This window comes from Mastigoproctus giganteus, chromosome 14 (genome assembly GCF_048544385.1).
Source record: "Mastigoproctus giganteus isolate SK-2022 chromosome 14, ASM4854438v1, whole genome shotgun sequence".
NCBI lineage: Eukaryota > Metazoa > Arthropoda > Arachnida > Uropygi > Thelyphonidae > Mastigoproctus > Mastigoproctus giganteus.
In genome coordinates, this window is record NC_143588.1 from 119406313 (window position 1) to 119433179 (window position 26867).

The 26867-nt window shown below is 34.6% G+C and overlaps 1 protein-coding gene across 1 annotated transcript in view; it reads right to left on the reverse strand.

Moving 5' to 3' along the window:
• Hmgs (hydroxymethylglutaryl-CoA synthase) overlaps window positions 1–26867 on the reverse strand; it is a 74914-nt gene that overhangs the window by 31565 nt on the left and 16482 nt on the right. The window contains exons 2-8 of the mRNA XM_090389195.1: window positions 26236–26683; window positions 14252–14377; window positions 9932–10096; window positions 7738–7743; window positions 6722–6878; window positions 1448–1618; window positions 973–1205 (exon numbers count right to left, since the gene is read on the reverse strand). Coding sequence (XP_090245321.1) covers window positions 973–1205; window positions 1448–1618; window positions 6722–6878; window positions 7738–7743; window positions 9932–10096; window positions 14252–14377; window positions 26236–26680 — 1303 coding nt within the window. The 5' untranslated portion in view covers window positions 26681–26683. The remainder of the gene's footprint in view (window positions 1–972; window positions 1206–1447; window positions 1619–6721; window positions 6879–7737; window positions 7744–9931; window positions 10097–14251; window positions 14378–26235; window positions 26684–26867) is intronic.

Below are 26867 nucleotides of genomic sequence, written 5' to 3' on the forward strand. Positions count from 1 at the left end.
ATATTATAGGTGAGCTAAATTTTGTTTTAAAACAAAATTTAGCTCAACAGTTTTCTATAAATTATACCTTTATGATGTGTCTCTTCCCTTAGGTGCAACATAGAGGTAAAATCAGTGGGACTGACTTTTCTTCTTGATTCTAGTCTGGATTTTATATCCTTTAAACTGCTGTGTAGCTTTTCTAAAACAGAGCCAGGTGAGATATCATTATTGAAGTGTAAGGAATATAGTGTTGCAGCCATACCAGAGCCATAAGAAAACATAGCAACCCGAATACCTGATAACTCCTGGACAGTTTTACTGCAACAAAAAAATATAATATTTCGTAATTATATTTTTCTCCTTTTCCTATACACTGAGAAAATAATATATGAAAACTGGCTAAAATTTATTGGAATCACAAAATACAAACAGAAAATACAATTTTACCTATAAAAAGTATTTTATAGTTTCATAAAATACATATAGAATCACAAAATACAAACAGAAAATACAATTTTACCTATAAAAAGTATTTTATAGGTAAAATTGTATTTTCTGTTTGTATTTTGTGATTCCAATAAATTTTAGCCAGTTTTCATATATTATTTTCTCAGTGTATAGGAAAAAGAGAAAAATATAATTATATTTTTTTGTTGCAGTAAAACTGTCCAGGAGTTATCAGGTATTCGGGTTGCTATGTTTTCTTATGGCTCTGGTATGGCTGCAACACTATATTCCTTACACTTCAATAATGATATCTCACCTGGCTCTGTTTTAGAAAAGCTACACAGCAGTTTAAAGGATATAAAATCCAGACTAGAATCAAGAAGAAAAGTCAGTCCCACTGATTTTACCTCTATGTTGCACCTAAGGGAAGAGACACATCATAAAGGTATAATTTATAGAAAACTGTTGAGCTAAATTTTGTTTTAAAACAAAAATTTTGTTTTAAAACAAAAATTTAGCTCAACAGTTTTCTATAAATTATACCTTTATGATGTGTCTCTTCCCTTAGGTGCAACATAGAGGTAAAATCAGTGGGACTGACTTTTCTTCTTGATTCTAGTCTGGATTTTATATCCTTTAAACTGCTGTGTAGCTTTTCTAAAACAGAGCCAGGTGAGATATCATTATTGAAGTGTAAGGAATATAGTGTTGCAGCCATACCAGAGCCATAAGAAAACATAGCAACCCGAATACCTGATAACTCCTGGACAGTTTTACTGCAACAAAAAAATATAATATTTCGTAATTATATTTTTCTCCTTTTCCTATACACTGAGAAAATAATATATGAAAACTGGCTAAAATTTATTGGAATCACAAAATACAAACAGAAAATACAATTTTACCTATAAAATACTTTTTATAGGAAAAATATTGTTTAATTTGCTACAAATTATACATTAGTGAATGCTTTCAAAAATTATTTAATGAGGACACTGGATTAAAAACATGTTCATACCTTGCAATGTAAGATGAAAGACAACCATATAAGGATGGAGTGTACATATTTCCAACTTGGTTAGCAATCAAAAGACTGGGCTTGGTTTTTTCTTCAAACATCTTTTTACTGACTTCCACAAATATTTTTTCAATATCTTTATTATGATACGTGCTTTCTAATGTAAGATTCCTATTAAGATTGTAAAGAAATATGTAAGAGATAATAACACACTTATTAAATGAATTAAGAATATAATTTATGTAAAAAGGTCTTATACAGTAAACTCCAACTATTATAGTGCCTTTCTAGGTACCCATCTCTAAAGAGTGTAGTAGGTGGAAAAGCATCATAAGTGGGGCTCCTTTTTTGAGTATTTTTCATATTTTGTCAATATTTTGTAAGATATTGATTTTTAAGGTTTTTTTTTAGACATGTTTATGAAGCAGTGATTTATGACAATATTACTACACTTGTTTTTTTAGCCCTCAAGCTTTTCCCCCACATGCAATTAAGGAACGAAATTTTTAAAAGATTTTATTAAATTATTAAAAGATTCTGCAAAAGCTTTCATCACACTCAAGCGTGACTCCACCACCCAATCTGTCTTCCTTATCCCTGCTAAATACATTGCATGTACCATAGTGAAACTCATCCCCTATTTCTCGGCAAGAGCATGTTCCTGCTAGTCTGTTACATCAGTGTTAGTTGTCCTAACAAGTAGTTTCAATTCACTCATTTTATTGAAGACACTCCTGAAAACACTGTAGACATGGTTAAGACTCAGTGTTTGTCTATAGTTTACTACATTGACATGCCCCTCAGAGTTATTTAAGTTTGTTTCCCTAGTATTAGCTTCCCATTCATTTGGAGCAACCTCTACCCTCAGCACATCTTGCCAATATCAGCTGTTGAGACAACAAACAAAAACATTTGAGATGTGTGCAATAGTTTGACCCATTTCATTTTGGGAATTTTTCTCCCCCAAAACCTTTGCAGATTCCCTCAAGTGTTGAGTTAATACATGAAGCTTTCATCATTCAATCCTTCCTATCATGTCTGAGCAGAATTATCAGCACATTTTTCTGACCTAACCTACAGAAGTTTTCAGCATGTTCCTATTTTGATCAAAAAAAATTGTTTGATTTGGTGCACTTACCATTTGTCACACAGATAATGCACTGTTTATTCCCTCTTAATAGCCAACAATCTATTAGTTACATCATCAACTGTTGCTCCTGGCAGACACACCCTGATCCTAGTTGACCTATCCTTATTACAAAAAATGCTATCTGTTTCCCTGACAAAGGAATCTCTCAATAAAACTGAACCTTCTTCAACCAGAGCAATATGCATTCCCCTATTCTTTTTTTTGGAGCCTGAATTAGGGATCTACCACTTGTCGGATCACCAGATACTTTAGTCCCTAACAAGTTTATTTTATTTATCACTGGTTCCACCACCCATTTCTTGAACAAAAAAAAAAAAAAAAAAAAGAATGTTTCTTTATTTACAACAATCAGGAGTGTTGAAATTTTTATTGTAAATATTTTTGTTTAGAAATCTCAAAAATGATGGGTAAACACAAGAGTTATATACTTTAAATTGAACAAAAACTTGAAATTATTCAAAAGTTTGAAAAAGGTGCATCCATTAAATTTTTAATGAACCTGCTTCTACTGTTGTTGTTAATTGGTTTTTAGGAGCATAAGCAACTAAGGCCATATTGTTCCAGGGATATGCGGTGGTCATTCCCTGACCTTTCCGCATCCTCCGTATTTGGTGGTCACAGGCTCGAACCCTGGTCTAATCAAGAAGCATGTGCAATGCACTGCTGCTCCTGCCCACCTGGCTACGGAGGTGCCAATGTGTGACATAAGCATTGGGAGATCAAAATTGAGAGTAGGAATGTGCTATAGGCCTAATGACTCTGATGAGTATAATAAGAAAAAAAAACTGGCCCATTCTATTTCCCTGTACAGAGAAATAGAGTGGGCCAGTAAATCAGAGAGTCATAACAGGGGATTTCAATTTCCCAGATATTGACTGGAATTTGTGGGTTGGTCACTCACACACTAGCAAGGCTTTGGTGGATTTATTGGATGATTGTTTTCTACATCAGCAGGTTCGGAAGGCAACTAGAGGGAGTAATACTCTTGAGCTGATTATCAGTAGTGATTCTTCATGCATTAAGAATCTACAGATAAAGGAACCACTAGGTGGCAGTGATCACAGTGTGCTGAAGTGGGATTTACTCAAAGAGGTAACTACCATCAGGGGTAAAGGGAAGGGTTTTTGCTTTTGTACAGGCGACTAAGATGGTCTGAGACAGTATTTAAATTCTATACGGTGGGACCAACTGATGATGTTACCAACAGCCAATTCAAAATGGGAAGCATTCAAAGAACTTATCTTGGAAGCTACTAGGCTTTATATACCAACTAAGAAACATTGTTCAAGGTTTAAGCCTAAATGGTTGTCAGATGAACTAATGAGACATATGGCAGAGAAGAAAAATGCATGGGATACATATAAATTAATGGGTGACATGGAAGCCTATGATAGATATAAGCTGGTCTGTAACCAAGTCACAAAGGAGATTAGGCAGGCAAAGGCAGATTATGAGAAATCCTTGGTAAAGGATGCAAAGAAAAACAGAAAAGAGTTCTTTACCTATGTAAACTCTAGAAGGAAAGGGATGAATCAGATTGGTCCACAGGATATTGATGGTTCAACATTTGAGGATCCTGCCCAGGTGGCTAACAAACTAAACGAGTATTATTATTAGTAACGGCCGCATGGTGCAAGAAAGCCTATGGCTTATGCTGCACCAGCCAAAAAAAAAAAAAAAAAAAAATCCGAACAAAACAATGATAAAAACAAAAAATAAATAAATAAAATTAATAACTAAATAATAATAATTAATAAATAAAAAAAAAATAAATAAATAAATAAATAAATAAAATAAAATATAAATAAAAAGGAAATTAAACCCATAATCCCATGCGCTTCCCCTACCCGAAAGCACTATCCAGATGACCCCCGAATTTCCCCAAACTGTCAGCCTCCACCACCCATGAAGGCAACCCATTCCAGTAATCCATAACTCGCTGGCCAAAATAAAACCTCCCGCAGTCCAATCCAAACATTTCCCCCCGCAACTTGAACCCATGTCCCCCAGTTCTAGCATCATTTATAATCTTGAAAATTTTGTCCTCACTCATTCCACCGATGCCTCTCAGAGCCTTAAACACCTCAATCAAATCTCCTCCAAGGTGTCCAGTCTCCAAACTCTGCAACCCACATATTCGAAGTCTTTCTTCATAAGGACGCCCTTTTGCCGATCTCACCAGGCGAGCCGCCACCCCCTCTAGAACATGGGTACAACCCCATACTTCGACAAGAAAGAGAGGAGGAAGAAGAAGGCTAACTTGGGATGGATTCGAGCAAAAGAAGTGTGGGTTTTTTTAATAAACTTTCATTTTTGGTTACTGAAAAAAAAAAAAAAAAAAAGGTTAGGTTACGCCACTAATTCAAGACGGATTCAAGCAAAAGAAGCCATGCCTGTAAAGTGGTATCCAAGAAAAGTGGTATCCATGTTCTGACATGGATACCACTTTTATACCACAATTGTTCATGGATACCACAATTATTCTGATAATAAATTATATTTTCCTTTGATTGCTTTTTGGTTTACTTTTAAAACGAAAACCTTAGAATGAAATTTATTCCTTTTGTAAACTGGTTTGCACAGAGATGAAAACATGCTTCCCGAGCAATTATTTGAAAGGTCAATATGGACTACTCAGATATTCAGTTAAAATCGCTAATGTCATATCATCTGTAGGTGTTCATGGACATACACAGAATTGAGACATGTCTGCAGTGCCTCCAAGAATGCTTGGTTTGGATTAAACTTTTGAGGATAAAGTTCAAAAAAATTTGTCATGGGCCTACCATATACTTCAAACAACAGCAGTGTGCAGAAATATCAACTGAGCTTGCTTCTGAATTCTCTGCTCCACACGCAGGTCCTTAATGGCAAAAGATATGGCACTTCTACTTCTGATTTGGAACAAGAACTTTGTTACTTTTGTTTCTCTTTCCATGAGTGGTTACCTTCCTTCCTCCGTGATAAAAGAAATAATAACACATGTCGCACTCATTTTCTCCATTCAACAAGAATAATTTGCTAAAAAAAAAACTTTAGTAAAATTGCATCCTTGCCATATCAGTTTTTTTTGTTAACAGATATTTAAAAAAAAAATAGTCTTTTCTTCATACTGAACTATTGGTTCCATGTTTGTTAGCATAAACAAACTCTTAAAAATTAGTAATTTAAATACCATATTCAACAAGGCTGTTCAGCCAAAAATGATGGCCAACTTCCATCAAGTGTGATTATTCCAACATATAATACACATGCATTTATTTTCATGAAGGCAGCACATGCACCAGAAATGAATCGTAGAACTTACAACACACGCATGACTGCAAACAAACCACAATTAGATAATGCAGAAAAACTTTACAACATGGAGGCACTTTCTACAATGAAATATAAATAGAACAGTCATACACTCTAAATGATAGATCTACCCCCCCCCCACCCCTGGTAGATTTTTCAAGCGTCTGGCATCTTGAGAAAGTTAAATTTTCTACTAGCCAATCAGAAAATAAGCTTTCCATTCATTGCTCTTGAATATGCTAATTCACAACGAGTTTCTGAAAAAATTTGTCCTCTTCTTGCCATTACGTTTATTTAAGAGTTACCATATTCAGTTTCATGTTTTATTACCAGCTAACAAGTTTCAACACACTCAAGGAAATGCACTTTGGGAAGTAGCATTTTAATGGTTTTTATCTTATTAGTCTTCTTTCTTTTAATTTAAAGATTTACCATGTGAAAATTTAAATATGCTGAATAAAGAGGTGAGTTATTTTTGATGATTTTATTAAATAATTATTATTAATGTTCAAATGAGTACTTTTATTTTATTTATTTTTTTACTGTTTTCAAATTAAAATGAGTGCACCACTGAGAGACCTATCAACTATTGAAAATTTCTCAGTTAAATACACACAGTATCTCGAAACAGAACTGATCAGATGAATCCTAAATGATTTCACACAAAGTTTGCTCATGTACAGAATAAACAGTTCAGTGAAATTCTACATTCTAAACAATTCTCTATATATCAAAATTTCTTGGTAAACTACTGTAAAATTAACAGAAAGGAAGAGCTGCACTTCATATATTATATAAATAAATTAAAATAAAACATTGATACTAACCTGTAGGCATCTAAACCTTGATACCTGCTTCTATCAGGATAGGAATCCCTAAGAAAATCATTAAGTACCAATCTTCCCAGGGATTTTTGGACTAACTTACAATAAGGTGCATGGAAGATAACAGCATCCAAGTCATCCAATGTAAACCTCTGATTTTCTATATGGAACAGAAAAAAGTATATTTATAAATTAATATTTTAAAGTTGCTAATATATAAAAATAGCTCAGAGACAGATGAACTACTTCACCTATAAATCACAAAGAAAGAGAAACTATTTTGCTTAAAACCCTTTTTGGTACACAATTTCAAGTATAAATTCCATTATCAATTAATATGAAATATGATTTACACTAATTAACAAGTAAATTGTTAGCAAGTATATTTTATTGGGTATAAAACATTAAAATAAATAAGTTAAACTTCTACACAATATAAATATTTAATAACACTAGCCAACAAAATTTTTTTTTTGTCATACCTCTGCTCTGGAGGCCTCATTTTAAGAAGGATGTAGAGCTGGAACGAGTACAGAGAAGGGCAACAAGATTAGTGAATGGTTTGTTATGTTTGTTATTTGGTTTTTAGGAGCATTAGCAACTAAGGCTATATTGCTCCGGGATATACGGTGGTCATTTCCTGACCTTTCCGCGTCCTCCGTATTTGGTGGTGACGGGCTCGAACCCCGGTCTAATCAAGAAGCGTTGGCTACGCACTGCTGCTCCTTCCCACCTGGCTACGGAGGCGCCATTAGTGAATGGAACAAAGGGTTGCTCTTATGAAGAAAGGCTTGAGTTTTGCAAATTACAGTGTCTGGAGACTAGGCACCTGCGAGGTGATATGATTGAGGTGTATAAAGCCTTGAATGGTTTGAGCATGCTCAATGCTGATGGGATTCTTCCTCTTGTTCAGAATAATTCCCTGAGAGAGCATAAATTCAAATTGAGGAAAGACAGTTGTAGGATAGATGTGCTGAAGTTTACCTTTATCCAGCAGGTGGTTGATTGCTGGAACAAACTTCCATCTGTTGTTGTAGAAGTTGATAGCTTAAATAGATTCAAGGCAGAACTAGGCAAACATTTGGAGTGAGTGGTTGGGTGAAATGAGAAGGGTTTTTTTTTTGATGATGCTATATAAGCTTTGCTTTCTTGCATCACGTGCCTTTACTACTGCTAATGAAAATATGATTCTGAAGGAAATAAATGTGCTGATTCTGAAAATCACCATAAAAAGTATTTATCACATCTGCATCAAATGTACCAACATTTAATGTTAAAATAAAGGGATATATGCATATAATTCAAGTTTGTAATACAAGTGTAAAAAATTATTATACGTTCTCTATAACTCATTTAACTTTGGAAAAAATATCATAAATCATAGTGAAATAGTTATATTTCAATAATATATAATCAGCATACTTGTAATTGTCCTTATACATGTTTGCTACTAAGGGATTTTCTCTTGTATTCCTGCTTACTCTCCCTCACAAGGAATCAGCAGTAGTCTCCAATCATTACAGGATCCCAGAGACCTTGGTACTACTTTTCCATCATGGAAATACCTTGATGAAAGCACTCCTCTTGTTCATCACTCACATCTCCCAGCTTTTCGGAGAAAAATTCGAGATGGGAATGAAGAAAATGAATTTCGATGACATTTGACAGCCCAGGTTTTTGTGTAGCACTCAAGTAAATTAGACACCAACATTTCATAGTTTTCTTCTTTCCTATTACCCAAAAAACCATGTGCTGAATGATTGCCAAGCTGCCAATTCAACCTCCTTTAACTGGGCTTCAAACACATCATCTTTCAGGAGATTCCTAATTTGGGGTCCTACAAAAATTTATTCCTTCAGTTTGGTATATGTTAAATTAGGAAACACACTTCAAGTATGCAAATCGTGAAGTGTATGCAATTTCGTGATGCGACTAGATTTCTTCATCTAATCACTTCACAAAATTTTTCATCAATCCAAGTCTGATGTGCAGGATAACCTTGTTTGATTACACTAAGGGAATATATTTCACATTACATGGTCCTGGTATGAACTCATCCCGCTTGTCCCAATGTTGCACAACATAATGTTCTTCTGTTGCAAGGTTGTCCCACAAACACAAGAAACAATATTTTGTGAAACTCCTCTGTAAACCAATAGAGCAGTTCATGGGGTTTTGTCAATGATATACAGGAATTTTTCTAGCAGGGAAAAGGTGATTATCCCTCTGTATAAGGCAGTGGTTTTTGACATTTTTTTAATAACGGCACCCCTAAGTAATTTACTTTATTTTGTGGCACCCCTATGCAATTTTCTGCCTGTTTGATAATTACATATCCAGACTTCAATATACTAATCAGTCCTGAGTAGAAAGAATGAATGGACAATAAAAATTAGTTTCTAACTGGTTCAAAAGAAAGTAGTAGAAACAGAAATAACTTGGAAAAATAACGCTCGATCAAATATCTGTAAAAAAAAGCTTGCAGCAGAAACTGGAAGTCTGCATGACAGAAAATGAAGTCTGAGAGTGAAACCAATATCAGACATCTTTCATTCCATTAACCAAAATAATGGCAAGATTACTTATATATCATTTCTGGAGGTGACTTGCAGTTTCTGGAACATGACATAATTAACTTTAAACCATTAATATATATCATACATTAAAAGATAACCCTATATCATGTTTTTCTGTTAACACATGGAACTACAGGAAAAATTTTTAGTGATAAAAATGCACATCCCAATGAATGACTGAAAATTAATATTTCCCACCTTGCAATATAAACATGAAACAATTTCTATTTTATTTGCATAACACAAGTAATGGTGATGCAGTTCAAGTGATATGAAATATGGAAATCACTTATATCATTATAAAAGTATTTTGCCTTTGCCTATTAGGTATAAATTCTCCCTATGGAAAATTTAAAGCCATTATAGGTCAGACGATGACTCACTTATAACTTATGAGATGCTCCCTAAGATCTTTAATGTAAATTTGCAGTTTTTGACCTGTGTTCTATGGAATCCTGGAATTCTATAAATGTCCCATTATTACTGATTTTTTAATTTAATCTGTACACATCTATATTATAATTTTTAAAGATATTGGAGTTCTGCAGAAAATCTGGGTTTACAAAAGGATTCTACAACTGAAAGAAGACTGAAACGCACTGAAACAAGTAAATAAATAAACAGAAATTCCTCTCACCTCTAGTTAGAATTATTTCTGACTTTCTGCAGAATCCTTCATAGCACTTATCCAACGCCTTGGCATAACACTCCACTGACAACTTTCCATCAACTCGTGGATATTCTGACATTAAGTCTGGCTTATAAAAGTCATAAACATTAGCCATATGGGATGCACGCATACCTACAAAACAATTAAGAATATTAATTAGAATTCAAGATGCATTTTTATCTTAAAAAAATCTATACACAATAAAGATATACCATATATTCTGGTTTATAAGTAAAAAAACTATTTTTAAGCTTGAAAATTTTTGTTTAATCATTATTTGGCATAAATTGATCTTTTTTTTGCAGTCATCTTTCATATCTTGCATAATGGTGTAAACTCTGCCTTAAAAAAGTAATTTACTCTTTCAATTAATTTAACTTCTATTTCTTTTAAAAGTGTTCATTGTAACATTTTGCTATACTACGCAATGATCTGTAAAGAAAGCAGTAAGTGCATATTTATTTTTATTTTTTTATGAAAACTCCAAACACGAAACATATCAAAACCTATAGTACTTAGTACCGTGCATGGGTTGAAGGAGAAGTATGGGGGGATGGGGTTGCCGGAAACTTTACTCTAGAGACTAAACATGGGTTTCACCACTTCAAGCCTCCAATAAGCAAAGTGATTGAGTTTGTAAACACAGTCATGAAACCAAAACTACAGGTGGGGGGGGACTGGCCCAGGCAGCTGGATGATGATTACCATTTAACGTGACATGCAAATTTCCCAAAAATTGGACAGAAACTTGCAGTCTAAGCCTTATAGGCATAGATGACAGCATGAACTCTCTTACTGATGCTATAAACATGGAAGCCAGTGATTGTGTAACTGAGCCATTCCTTTCTGCCTATTTCGTACTGTACTGCAAATTGGTTTCTCTGTAAACAATGCCTCAAATATGGAAGAAACTGCTTTAAAAAAATAGAAAATCTTGAAAATTTAACCCAAAAACATAACTCCTGATGAATTCCATGAAGTGTTTTTGTATTGTAATCCTCAAATCCCTTTCTTCATTTTCTTTTTTTAATCAAGAAAATGAAGAAATTCTGGGTTTAAAAGGGTGAGCAGCAATTTATAATTGGGTAAAAATATATATGTAATATTGTAAACTGTTATTAATTTGTGTCTTTGTAATCTTAAGTCCGTGACTTTAAGTTCAGTTGAGAATTTTATATTCAGCACATCAGCTGATTTCAATTTTTTAGCACTTCAAAGATCAGCTATGCTGGAACAAATGCATACTGTAAAAAATGCCTTGTGCATTGGGAATAAGCATATTATAAAATAAATCCTGCTACAACTGATGAAACTAAAGAAATATGGGCTTTATTAAAACTTCTTTACATATGTAAACTCTAGATGGAAGTGGATGAATCATATTGATCCACTTGATATCAGTTGTTCAACTGTTGATAATCCTGCTCAGATTGCTGACAAACCAAATGAGTATTTTTAATCTACATTCACACATGAGGAATTCTTTAGGGGAGAGGATTGCCAGGGCTGGCAATCCTCTCCCCTAAAGCCCCGTGTACGGCAGAAAAGTTAAAATTAGACGAAAAAAGGAAAAAAGAATAGATGAAAAAAAAAAAAAAAAAGATATTGATGGCCATATGCTAGTGGAAGAAATGGAAGCATTGAAACCAATTCTTCCAGAATCGTGCTTCAAAAATTCTTAAATATTTTAAAATTTCTAACAACTAACAAAAGAGCCACTGGATTTCCAAATTTATTCATATCGCCAAGAATATTTTTAATGATTCTAGTGACTGCAGCGTCAGGGGAAAGAAGCTTTTCCCGATTACAGTTAATTAAAACATATCTGAGGTTGACAATGGTTCAAGAGAGACTCAACAGCCTTGCAATTTTATCTGGTGAAAAAGAAGAAGAAAGGAATTTAAATTTTGAGAAAGTTTTGAAAGATTTTGAGGATAAAAGGGCAAGAAAGATATCCTTCTGATTAGTTTTGTTTATATTATCAAAATAAATAAATAAAAATGCCATTGTGGTCAGTGATCGGAACTATTGCGAATCGGCACAAATCGGACCAGCACAAAATGAGGGTTACCTGTATAATACAAAACCTCTTTTACCTCGGTTGCATTTATTAATTGAAACTACTGTAGAACGTAGGTTATCCAGAATAGAAAGTCAGTTATCTGGAATAATTTGAAAGGCTGATCTTTCGTCTTTTTTTTTTTTATTTACTATTATTAATGGTAGAACAGTAAGCGCAGTTATAGTGAACATGTTTGCAAATAAATTTGACTATAATAAGCGAAAGATCAGGTTAACTGCCTGTTTATAACAGACTGTACAAACAAAAAGCCCAATAAACTGAAAATTGCAAATTTTTTTTTATTGTTTTATGGTTGTGACCTCTAGAATTATGTGATCTTCAGAAATGTGCTTTAAAAAATATCACAGAGACTACTGGGTTTTCTCGGAAACCATGAGTGAATTTCAGATTAGTTTAGCTAAAGTAAGAATAATGTTGGCCCGAAACTGTGCAATTTATTATTTTTCTCATTTTTTTTAAGGTAAAATGTGAACAAAAAGAAAACATGTAGTTTTAACATTGCAACAAAAAATGGAAACTATTATTAGGATTAGAAAAGGTGAAAATTTAGGAAATCTCTCCAAAGAGTAATGTGGGGATAATATCTTGTCAGTCTCCGAGAATCTGCTGTAAAGTTTATTAGAGGTTGGTTCTTGGGTTTTATTGGCGCATTAGCAACTAAGGCTATAATGCGCCAAGTTTATTAGAGGAATCTAGATGTGAAGAGAAAGCCATTTGTTGTTCTCTCAAGTATAATGGGCTGAAAATGCCACTTTAGAGAGTGCACTTTAATTTTTTTTTTTTTCCTTCAAAAGTGAAGTTTAGGTGAATCAGTGTCTGGCCCAATGTTGTTGTTTGTTTGGTTTTTAGGAGCATTAGCAACTAAGGCCATATTGCTCTGGGATATGCGGCGGTCATTCCCTGACCTTTCCACATCCTCCATATTTGGTGGTGACGGGCTCAAACCCCGGTCTAATCAAGAAGCGTGTGCTACGCACTGCTGCTCCTTCGCACCTGGCTACGGAGGCGCCTCCCAATGTTGTGTGAAAAAGCATAGATTTTAATCAAAATTTAAGAGGCAAAGAAGATTTTAAGGCAAGCACAAGTTGGCTGAAAAACTTTAAACTGAGAAATGGTATACGTACGTGAATTAGATATTCAAGGTAAGAAACTTTCTTCACACAAATCAGCAGTGGTGTTCTTTAAAAGAAAGTTTGCTTCAGTTTTAGCAAATTATGAGAAAGAAAACATTTATAATGTTGATTAGATGGGCTCATTATGGAAAGCATTACCGAGAAAAACCCTAGCCACTAAAAGAGAAAGTTTTAAGATGAGAAAAGAGCGAGTTACAATTGCTATGTATGCAAATGCCACTGGGACGCACAGATTGTTCGTGCTCATTAACAGAAAGTTGAAAAAAAACTGAGCATTTAAAAATCTTTCTAATTTTCCTGTTTTACATAAAAATCATAAAAATACCTGGATGGATGTTTCTGTTTTCCGAGATTGGTTTATAATTTTTTTTTATTTAATTAATCTTATTTAATTTAATTTTTATTTAATCTTACCGGAAAAATTATCCGGTTCAATTATCCAGAAAATATGGCTATTCGGAAGAGGTCTGACATCAATTATTCTGGATAATTGACACTCTACTGTATTTAAATTTATCTTTCCTTTTAGTACCACATTCTAGATAGTAGGTTAGTAAATGCTTACCAAATATTCATCTTCTTTCACAGAAATCATATGCCCCCCCCCTTTCAATACACAAATTAATGAAATGGCAAGGACAGACAACTATAAATAATTGCAGCCATTATCAACCCAATGCAGGATGGAAGCTTCCTCAACAATTCATGTTGGGGAGATGGACCATAATCTGCCACGCTGGTACAGTGCGGGTTGGCAGATCAACCATATTTAGCAGCAGTCAGGGGCTTGAACCTCGGTCTACTCAAGGAGCGTGTGCTACTGCATTCCCACTCCTGACCACTCTGCTACAGAGGACAGACAACTAGTAGTGACAAATGATGCAAGAAAGCAAGCTCATAGATAATTGTGATTAAAGATGTTCATACTAAAACTGGTGTTGCCTTTGTTCACAAATCCAAATTCTATTATGCTACAGTTAAAAAATGTGTAGTTTCTTACCACAAAAAAAAAAAATATATATATATATAAAAAATATATATAAATGAATAAATACAAAAGGGAAAATCTACCTCTTTCAAGTACTAAAGCAGCATTTGGTCCAACTAACATTGCTACTGCACCAGCACCACCTGTTGGCCGAGCATTACCTTTAGCATAAACTGCAATGTCTCCTGCCACTACTATAGCATAGCGACCTGAAAGTAATTTATATAATTTTTAATATATATTCATAATATTTATAAGAAAAGTTTTTCCCAGTTTTCTTATAAATTTATAAGAAAACTGGAATTTAAATTTTTCTAAAAGAACTGTAACGTGAAGGTAGAAAATCATATTATTCTGGTACTGGGCTAGTAAAAGAGAGCCCAGTACCAGGAATTTTACAAATATTTAATGCACGAATATGATACTGAATTAATGCATAAGTATAGTACAAAAGCATCAATAATACATAGCCAAATCTGAATGAACAGAATATCAGCAAAGCGGCATCGTTTTAAGTTATATCTCATATTGTGAATATGAGATATTACTCGGGTACCTACCCACCCACCGAAGAAGGGCCAAATATCCCTGAAACGGTGCCGTCTGGGTGGTGGTGGTATCCATCTGAGAATAAGTAACATTAGTCTTCTCCTCAGGTGAAGCGTTACTTATTCGAAGTAGTGCAATATCATGGCAACTCGTTGTGAAGGTATTCACAATATGAGATACAACTTAAAACGATGCCGCTTTGCTAATACTCTGTTCATTCAGATTTGGCTATATATTATTGATGCTTTTGCACTATACTTATACATAGTCTAGACTTTTCCATAGCTTGAGACTTATGCCCTAAACGCTTTATAGTCTAGATATTGAATTAATTAAAAGTGTGCTAAACGGCTTTCCTATGAATCCTTTACTCTTTGACATTTATTCTCTTTTATTTAACAGTTCACCAAGACACCGGTTCTCATCTTGCCAATAGATGTGTTGACTTTCCAATTACTAAAAAAAAAAAAAAAAAAAAAAGTCTTATTTCTACTGAAACATTACCACCCTAATAGCCAATTCATTTATTTTAAAACTTTTTAATTGTATCGATTAATCCCACAAGACTAGCCATATACTGCAGTTACCAGGGCGAGATACTGAAGATTTAAGCATAAGCCAAGGCTTATGCTTAAATCTTCCTTGATATCTGGGGGCCTCTTCTCATGCTTTGGCTTAAGACCGTGTTTTAGCCCAGCCTGGTTCTACTATGCAGAAACTACATATTAAATAATTAAAGTGAGAAAGGAATGTAATAATTCAAAAGAACATTAAAAGTGGAATTTTAAAGTTCAGATAAACATATTTGTTATTGAAATTATTTATGTATTACAAAAAACTAAATTATCAATAAAAAATTTAATTCTCATACAATAAAATTTATTTCTGTATCTATATTGAAAAAAGCCATATATATTTTAATTTCTGAAATTCAATGTGGATCACTTTCTCTCCTCCCCCAACATTATTTGCAGACACTCATAATATTACTTATCTGCATACTCCACTACTACCATAAAGAAAGAGCACTTGAATAATGACCACATATTACAGCATTTAGTTATATGAATATTCACTTAATACTTGCTCATTAAAATTTACATGGAGTTTCTTGTAAAATAAAAAAACAACATACTACAAAATACAGTAACATTCTTGTACTCTCTACCTTGTAAGTTCCACTGACCTGCATGGTACATAGTTTACAGCTGTTCGATATGACTGCCAAGGTGATACTGGACATCCCAAAAAATTTTATTTCCTGTTATGGAACATATATCAAGTATCAGGAGTTACTTGGGTGACAGCAATAATAAACTTTGCCTTCAGCGTTACTGGTAGGCCGATAAACTGCATCTTTGATAAAATGTTACAGAAAGAAATTGAGGGTGCTTAGGTCTGTGAATGAAAATTACCATGCAAAATCACAAGAACCAATTTAGTGCCCAGGTACTGATGGAACAGATAATCTCTTAATTGCAGCAGGTAATGGAGAGATGCACTATCTTGTTTAAAAATGATATTTCCAGGTCATTATTATTAATTTGTGATAAAAGAAAGCTCTTGGGCATATCCAGCCACATAACACCAATACCATCCTTTTCAACAAAAAAAAAACAAAAAAAAACAGGCCTGTAAACTCCTGTTGAGATAAATATAAAACATAACTTTTATGGCTATCATGTTCCCATTCCAGATGTTCACTGGACCCCACTGTTCTACACACTAACTTTCCCCAATAACCTGGAAGGCACTCTAATCACTGAAAACAACACTTCGAGGATGTGTTTTTCATAATTTTCAAGCTATGGCAAAAATGTTAACACAATGCTTTTGTTTGTCTTTTTCACTATCCATGACTGCTATAAACACATGTAATTTGTAGTGTTCAAGTTGCAGTCACCAACACATGTTTAAAACTGTTAATTGTGGAAACAGCTCATAGCTGGCACAACACAGAATTTTTAAGACCCTGATGACACATCCAACTCACTCATTTATTTCATTTATTTTGTTCAGAGAAGGTCTATTAATAAGATAAGCAACATACACATAAACAACATAGAAACAGTTGTTTAACACATTAACTGCATCATAACACACGTGTATCATGGGTGGTTTAATCCACTTGGAAAAGAAACCACCCGACTTGAGAACCAATTTCATCCATTTTGATGGAAGAAAAACTGGATATTTTTGTCAAGTAACCTTTGCCAGCAGCTGACTAATTCGTCCATAGTGAGAAAAAAGCCCAAAAAGGTCTCTGCCTTCCCCAACACAGAGTTTTCCTGTAGTTTTCAATCCTAGGTCAAAAAGGTCATTGGAAAAAAAGAGGCAGCAGCAAAAGTGTTAAGTACCTATAATGGATGTATCAGTAATAAAATTTAAACTTTTTACGCTGCTGTTCAAAGAAAGTGCATCACCCTTAAAAACTAATTTTCGTCCGAATAACGAAAGTATATGGCAATATTTTTTACAGATTGTATCAGATAAGATTGGCACACATAGGTGACGACATAATATTGCATCAGCTGTTAACTTTCAGCTATATAAACACGCTCTTCAAGAGTTGCAATCATTCCTTGATTGTGACAGGATGGCGAGTTACGTGCAGTTGATGCCACGAAGAAAGAGTGCTATTGTAGCTTTACGTGAGGAAGGATGTTCTTCCTGTCATATTGTTTATACAGTGTCTTGTAATCAGTCGACAGTGAGTAGATTTCTTTCCAAACTCAAGAATACCGGTTCTGCTGATAGGAAAAAAGGAACTGGATGCAAACGAGTCTCTATGCCAAAACAGGACCGCATTTTGAAGCGCTTATGCCTTAAAAACCTTAAAGCCCCTTCATCTGAGCTGAAAACAGAATGGAAAGAACATACAGGTGTGGTAGCAAGTGCAGTAACAGTCAGAAGGTGCCTCTTCAAAAATGGACTTGTAGCCCATCGTCCTAAGAAGTCCCTCACATAAAAAATGAAAAAGACCCAATTAATTTGGTGTAAGGAGCATGTCAAATGGACCCCCGAGCAGTGGAAGTCAGTTATTTTTCTCAGACGAGAAGAAATTCAACCTGCATGGCTCTGAATGGGAGACAAATGATTCGCCATAGATGTCGTGAATAATACCATCCAGACTGTATGGTGTCTACAGTGAAATTTCCTACCAGCCAATGATATGGGGGTGCATTTCGTATCGCGGAGTAGTTCACCTGTAGTTTATAAAAGGTTCTGTAAATGCCAATGGATACCTGGCTATATTGGAAGGTAAATTGCTGCCAACCATTAGAGACCATTTCAACCTGCCAAGTAACCGCATCTTTCAGGACGACCCTGCTCCTTGTCATCGGGCAAAAAGTGTAAGTAGGCACTTCTGTAGTTACTTTAGCTTCATTTCTGCATTAGAGGTTCAACAGTAATGTGCTTACATTTGTTACAGGTGAAAAAATAGTTGGAAGAACGGTCCATTACAGCTGGCCAGGAAACAGCCCAGACCTGAATTCTATAGATCTGTAAGCAATGTAAGATAACTGCGATTTTTATTTTTTTTAATAACACAACTGCTAAAGTTAATAAATATGCTATTTGTTATTGCTACCTAGTAGAGTGTCACCATACACTTTTAAAGGGCACCAATTTAAAGCATTTCTTGTCTTTTTACCAAAGGAACTGATTGGTAACTGGTGCACTACAATGTATCTGCTGTCATAACTCAATGAGCCAGCTGGTATTAGAATTAATATTAGTAGTGACATACAAATTAAGGAAGCAAGCTTATACAACATCAGCAAAAAAAAAAAAAAAAAAAAAAAAAGACTACCCAGTAAGTTGAATAAAGTTAATCCTTAACTTTATTCAACTTACTCACTTCCACAACACCAAATGAACTCTGTTCTAATAATCAATTACTCTCCGGCTAAGAGCAAATAATGAGTTCTCATTACCAGTACGAATGACAAAATCCCACCAAGATTATTATTAGAATATTCATACCATTTATCCATATGAATTTTCTTAACATTTTTTTTTTTAGAATTGAGTTAATTTATCCACAAAGGGGTGCATTTATTATTTAATATCTTCTTGCTAGTAGATTTTTTTTTTTTTTTTGGATTTTTTTTGCATATGTAAAGAGCAGGTTTTTCATGATTGAAATGAGACAATCATTATTATCTGATGGGAGATCTTTGACAACAGAATTTTCAGATGCAATCCAATGAATAATATGTAGTAATATTTTTAGCAGTATTAACTGAAAAGGAGATAATCAGAAGTGGTTTTATCAGTGAGAACTTGCAAATCATGAATAAATTTTGATAAGTTATTATCTGTGATGAAAATATCTATCTTTGATCTGTGAGGAAATCTAATCTTTGATTGTCCAAGAGAGGAGGAGAAAGGCTGATTTGAGGTATTAAATTTATTGGAGTTATGGGAAAATATTAAACTGAGCATCATCAGAAGAACTATGCCACAAGACAGATTTGGATTTTACATTCATCAACATCACTATTGGTTCATTGTTAACAGAGTATTTTTTTTGACTGATGAGAGTGGTAATCAATGGACACTGCTTTTCGTGGACAAATGTCATTAGTGGAGATCCCCAGGGTTCGGTGTTGGGCTCATTGTTGTTTTGTATATTTATCAATGATATTGATGAAGGTATATCAGGTTTAATGTCCAGGTTTGCAGATGATACAAAGGTTGGCAGGGTTGTTAAAGACAGTATGCTACTCCAACTGGATCTAGATAAGTTGGGCAAATGGGCTGAGAAGTGGCAACTGAAGTTTAACATTGACAAATGCAAAGTACTGCATATGGGTAGCAATAACTGAAGAAAAATGTACCAACTGTGTGGTGCTACACTCAGGGAAGTGGAAAATGAAAAAGACCTGGGGATAATTGTGCAGTCAAATATGAAGTTCGCTGAGCAGTGCAGATGGGCTGCCAGGGCAGGCCATGGAGTCTTGTCAATGATATATAGGAATTTTGCTAGCAGGGACAGGGAGGTGATTATCCTGTCGTACAAGGCAATGGTCAGGGCACACCTAGAGTACTGTGTACAGGGTGAAGGTATCATTTTAGGAAGAATGTAGAGTTGCTAGAACGGTGAGGGGAAGAAAGGGGTGCTCTTACCAAGAAAGGCTTAAGTTCTGCAAATTGCAGCACCTGGAGAGTAGGCACCTGCAAGGTGATCTGATTGAGGTGTATAAGGCTATATTGAGGTGTGTATGAGGTGTATAATGGGTTGCGCAAACTGAATGCCGATGGGATCCTTCCTCTTGCTCAGATTAAGAACCTGAGGGGGCATAGATTCAAATTGAAGAAAGACAAGTTGTAGAATAGATGTGCAGAAATTTGCCTTTAGCCAGCAGGTAGTTGATTGGTGGAACAGACTTCCATCTTTTGTTGTGGAAGTTGATAGCCTAAATAAATTTAAGGCTAAGCCGGACAGGCATTTGAAACAAATGGAGGGTTTTTTTTTTTTTTTTTTTGGCTGATGCTGCATAAGCTTGCTTTCTTGTCGTATGCCTCTACTAATGCTAATAACAGACTCAAGATACTGTAAGTGGGAATAATGCCCATGAATAGAGGACAATATTGAGAAACCAAAAAGAAAGTTATAGCACTGTAGAGTTGATCAAACCCAGGGTCCTGAGCTGGATATCATCATTGTTCTTTCTTGCTGATTCCCTTCTCTCTCTCGGTAACGCAGGAATTTTTTTTTTTTTTTTTTCTTGGCTGGTGCAGCATAAGCCTCAGGTTTCCTTACACCATAAGGCTAATAATAATAATAATAATAATAATAATAGATTGGATACTATGATGTGGTCACAAAGCAACTGGATGCAGGGAATAACTTTGATATCATATATTCGGATCTTAGAAAGGCTTTTGTTACTGTTGCACATGGAAGACTGCTGCACAAATTGGAGCAGTGCAGCATTGGAGGCAAATTGCTGCTACGGATAAAGGGATGGTTGAGTGGGAGAACACAGAGTGGTAATCAATGGATACTGCTCTTCGTGGACTAATGTTATTAGTGGAGTCCTAAAGGACTCAGTGTTGGGTCCACTGTTGTTTTTTGTATTTATAAATGATATTGATGATCAGGCTTAATGTCCAAGTTTGCAGACGATACAAAGGTTAGCAGGGTTGTTAATAACACTAGTGACAGTACACTGCTCCAACAGGATCTAGAAAAGTTGAGCAGGTGGGTTGAGAGGTGGCAAATGAAGTTGAACAGTGACAAATGTAAAGTACTACATATGGGAAGCAGTAACCCCAGAGTAACGTATCAACTCTGCGGTACTACACTGACATTGGTAGAGAATGCAAAGGACCGGGGAGTAATTGTGCAGGCAGATATGAAGTTTTCTGAGCAGTGCAGACGGTCTGCAAGACCATGGTGTCTTGTCAATGATATAGAGGAATTTTTCTAGCAGGGATAAGGAAGTGATTATCCCCTTGTATAAGGCGATGGTCAGGCCACACCTTGAGTACTGTACACAGGTGTGGAGGCCTCATTTTAAGAAGGATGTAGAGCTGTTGGAACAAGTACAGAGAAGGGCAACAAGATTAGTGAACAGAACAAAGGGTTGCTCTTACAAAGAAAGGCAGTTTTGCAGATTACAGTGTTTGGAGACTAGACGCCTGCAAGGTGATCTGATTGAGGTGTATAAAGCCTTCCATGCTCAATGCTGATAGGATTCTTCTTCTTGCTCAGAATAATCACCTTAGATTGAGAAATTGAGAAAAGACAGTTGTAGGATAGATATGCAGAAGTTTTCCTTTAGCCAGCGAGTAGTTGATTGGTGGAACAGACTTCCATCTTTTGTTGTGGAAGTTCATAGCCTAAATAAATTTAAGGCTGAACCGGACAGGTATTTGGAACGAACAAAGGGGTGAAATCGGAACTTTTTTATTATTTTTTTTATTTTATGCTGCATAAGCTTGCCTTCTTGCATCGTATGCCTCTACTAATACTAATAAAGTTAACTTAGTTTAATAGCTACTGCTTTAAAGACTTAAAAGGCGTTTAGGGCTAAATCCCTCAGACTACGGAAACTAATCGAACAAGTTAGTGCATAGCATCATGTTAGTTTGTAGTAAATTGCCAAAGTAGGTGAAATGGCATTGTTTTTGTTACATCTCATATTGTGAATACCTCACAATGCAACACTTTGCCAGTAGGGAAGACTAATGTTACTTATTCTTGGCGAATACCACCACCCAGACTGCATTGTTTCGAAGCTTGTTGACCTCTTGTTGGTGGGTGGGCAGGTACCCTAGTGATACGAGTGACAACCCAGTTATGAAGTATAACCAGTGGTGAACTATAGTGGGCTCACATGGGTTTGCGAGAGCCCACTGTTATTTTTTTTTAATTTGCAAGCCCATTGTTGAGACGATTATTTATTTTACAAATGAAATTCTGAATGCAATTATTGAATATCCAGAGCCGAAACTACGGTGGGGCGAGGGGAGACCATTCCCAGCATTTTAAAATTGCTTCATTTTTGATTTATTACAGTCGGTCCTCTGTTTAACGAACTTCTTTATAGCGAATTTTTTTGAATCCCCTTGGTAATTACATTTAAAATAGTTTCCGTTGAATGAAGAAAAGTTCCATGTAACGAAAGAATTAGGAGAGACAACTTTGTATGCATTGTTCTCACCTCTGGCCTTTAGACAATTTAGGTAATTAGAAAGTGCAAATTAAAGGTGAACGGGATTACCGTTCCACAATGTTAGTGGTATACGTAAAACCTATTCAGTCACATACCGAGAAGTTGCGTTAGTCAATATGCTTTCCATAGCCAGTCAGAGGATTAAGAAGATTCCCCGACACGGATTATAGCCTCTGGGTCAATGTGTGTTGTTCTTCCCCTTTACTCTGACAAATGGGCATATGTTTTTCGGAGAAGTGAGTGATCCAAGCCTTCCAATAAATTTCTCCTGTCTAAGTTTACATGGTCACAGTAGCTGAATATCCGAGTGATTCCGATATTTTGCCCTGTAATCAAAGAACTAGTGAGGGTAGCAACGTAGAGGGTGGGGGATTTAGGCAACTAAGATATTATATAAACTTTACAAAGATGAAATATTCGCAGATTTTGAAACTTTGTTGAGCCTTTCGCTGTGTAGAAATGTTCTAAAATATAATGGTATACAGGCAATGATTAAAAAAAAAAAAAAAAAAACTATCACCAATCTCCAAAAAAACCAGCATGAATTAAGGATGATTGCTAAAGAACTTGATGTGGAAAGCATAAAGATTGGTAGTGTGTTGGGACCAAGATGAGCGGCTTGTAGCTTGGGGATGGCAATTGTGGGTTGGAGGAATTATCCCGCTTTGTGCAAACATTGTGAATCAGAAAGTTAATTAAATATTCCGGATTATTAAATCGACTTTTAAATTTGGAATTTCTTAACCATTTAGTACTAATGATTGACATCCTGCAGGATGCTCTCTTACCTTTCAGAAGCTTTACAAAATCACAATGGTAAAAGCATATAAATTAATTATCCTAACTATCAATGCTAGTGCTAATTTGAAAAATTCTGAAGGAAATTATGAAGCTAAAATTGAGAGCATGTTAAAGTGGAAAGAATTTAAAGGAATCAAAATCGAAAGCAAAAAAATTATCTCGTGACAAGTTATGAAATGCATTGTTTTATGCTTAAAGGGTAAGTTATTAATGCAACAGGGCGATTTTAAATTAAATAAAGAAAATAACGATACCATTGAACGAAATTTTAAATCATGAAATGTGAAAGAACTTTCATCTCTGTGGCAAGACGGTGAAAACCGAATAAGAAATTTAAGTTTTCTGATAAAATGTGAAATAAAAATGAATGATTTTAGAGATTGTGTCGGAGACCCCAGGGGTTCACATCTGGTGAGTATGGGCTTGGCATACCTGGGTCCTGAGCTCGATATCATCATTCTTCTCTTTCTTGGCAATTCCCTTCTACTATTGATTTTCTCTCTCTCTCTCTCTCTCTCTCTCTCTCTCAGAGTAACTCAGAAATATTTCTTTTGGCTGGTGCAGCATAAGCCTCAGGCTTCCTTGCACCATATGGCTAAATAATAATAATAATCTTTAAAATCAAGTGTAATGTAATTCCCTTTTTAATTAAGAAAGCCAGAAAATATCTTTGAAACCACTGCAATTAGCAGTGCTAAAGTTGAGCGAGCTTTCAGCATAATGAATAATATTGACTGAATGAATGAATAATGTTGACAATTGAACACGTTGCAGATTATGATGACCATACATCTAAATGGAAAACCATTGCTTCAATTTGATCCGGATCGTTATGTCAAATCCTTCCTCTGTAATCATCACTCAGCTAATGAGCAAAGCTCGACAACAAATATTAATAAAGAAGTAAATTAGGAATTTTTAGAATAAATTTTTCTTGAATATTTGTGAAATAATTTTTTTTCGTGTAATCTGTGATTTTTTGTTTACTTTTTCTAGAAAGTTTGTTTTTTATGCAATATTTGTTTTTATATTGTGGAATGTTTTGTGATAGTTTTTGTTATTTGTGATATGGGAAATATTTAGTGTTATTTTTTTATTCGCAATATTAAAATTTTATCATGAAAAAAATGTATCCATTATATTTTCATAGTTGTTGAAAAAAAGTTGCGCATGTGCCGGGCAAGCACGGTAGATGGTTTATGCGAAACATCCTTCACGTTTCTTTTAGGTATTTTGATTTGTATATATCAATTACGAAATAAAAGAGCTTTTTTATTGTAAATATTTTATTGATCATTCACAAATTTCCATAATTTCTGGAAGACAAGATACAATGGATTTATGATAACTAAAGTAAGAGATGTATACTTGCAAGTGCAACGTATCTAAATATCACTGTAAAATAGCACCGATTGATGTACCGATCTTGTAGTTGAAGTGACATACGCAGCTGTTAGGGGAACCTAACAATGGAATGTAACGAAAATGTGAGACGAAAAAAGAAATTGTTGACAAATATTTGTATTGTTGCAATCATACTTACTGCAGTAGTAACTTCAGGAAGCATGTTATGATGTCATACTATTCAAAAATTCTAAAAAGTTAGAACTCTAGACACTGTTGTATCCAGTTATCATCGTAAGGCGAGGCATGACGACCAGGTTTTTAAGTTTTTTTTTTTTTTTTTAGATAGAATGTTTTACACATTCACTTCTTATACTCATGGTTAAGGGGTGATAAGATGCATCTGTCCACCCCCTGAAACCCATTCCTGACTCTAGATATCATACTGGTCACAAAAAATGCATCACGTGCTCTAATCACACTACTGGTAGTGCGAGCGTGGGAAGCGCCTCTAGTGGAAGCCATGGATGACGTCACTTCCGTGACTGATCAAATTTACTCGGTAGAAAGTCCTAAAAACTGCGAGCCCATTGTTAAAATATTCACAGCTCACTACTGAGTATAACTCCACAATATGAGAGATGCCAGATGGTATGCAACAGTAAAGACAAAAAAAAAAAAAAAAGGATTTACAGCTAAAAGCCACAGGTTACAGGAAATTCACTAATCAAACAAGTTAGTGCATAGCATGTTAGTTTGTAGTAAATCGCCGAAGTAGGTGAAACAGCATCTTTTTTTTTTTTTTTTTATCTCATATTTTTAATGCCTTTACAACAAGTGTTGCCTCTACTGCAGAAGCATTACTTATTCGAGGCAGCGCAATATCAAGGCATTCACAATATGAGATAAAATAAAAACGATGCCATTTCACCTACTTCAGTGATTACTATGAACTAACATGATGCTATGCATTAACTTGTTTGATTAGCTACTGCTTTTTGAATAACTTGTTCTCTCCTTGCTAAGTTTTTCAATATTGTGCTATTATAGTTTACGGTTAAGAGTGATTTTGTCACTGATAAAAGTAACTGATACTTTAAGTGGGGAAAAAATTACAGAGAAATAGGCAAAGTGATTCCTTGGTTCCACATAATTTATGCAATGTAGAGGAGCACACCTCACAGCTCATATGTTAATGAAATTAAGAAAACATTCACAAAATTTTAAAAGATTCAGATTAACTCCAAAACTATTGGTTTTACTATTTTTTTTTTTTTCTTTTTGTGGAATAAATACAAAGATGGAGTTCCCATCATAAATCCAGAAAAGTACCATATTTTTTGTGCCATCATGTTATTACATGAAAAGATACCACTACTCATTGTAGTGGCACTAATGAATAGAAACTATGCTCACAAATGAATAAATAAATTTATAAAAGTATGGTATTTTTATATACCATATCTATAATTACAATACAGAAAAATATAACATTACAGTATAATATTAAGAAAACCTAATTAAGAAAAAAATATTTAGAAAAATTAAATTTCCACATTAAATTTATTTGAAGCATAACATTTTAACATAACTGATTATCTGTTTGAGAAAGAGTATAAATGGAGAAATTTACCATTTTTAGAAGAACAAAAAGGCATTTAAAAATTTGCAATAAAAGGTCTTACCATCCCAAGAACTGGATTCGATCCAGTTAACTGCATTAAAAAGTGCAGCTGTGCCTCCATAACAAGCATTAGTTGTGTCTATTCCTTCAACATCATTATTTCCACTCTTTTCAAACAATTTCATTAATACAGTTTTAACACTTTTTGATTTGTCAATTATTGTTTCTGTTCCTACTTCTAGCCGGCCAATATTTTCATAACCTACTCCTGTACGTTCCATCAACTTCTCTACAACAGTCAAACATAATGAGTTTATATCTTCTCTATCTGAGCAGAATCCCATTTTTGCCTGTCCGAGACCAATGGTATATTTTCCACTAGAAACTTTGTCAAACTCTTCTAATTCTTTCTGATCAACATAATATGAGGGGAAATATAACTCCATTGCAATAATGCCAACATCTTGTGGCCAGGAACAAGTGCCTTGTTTCTTATGCATAGACATTTTCTGAAAAACAAAAAGATTTAGTATGATATGGATACTGTTATATAATATATCTGGTCATCCTATGAGTAATAACATTTCCTCACACCTACAGAATTGCTTATTTATGCACACTGCACGAAACATTTCTATGCCAATTTGTGTATATAAGTAACAAGTTAACAGTGCTTCACTTTTTAAGATAGAT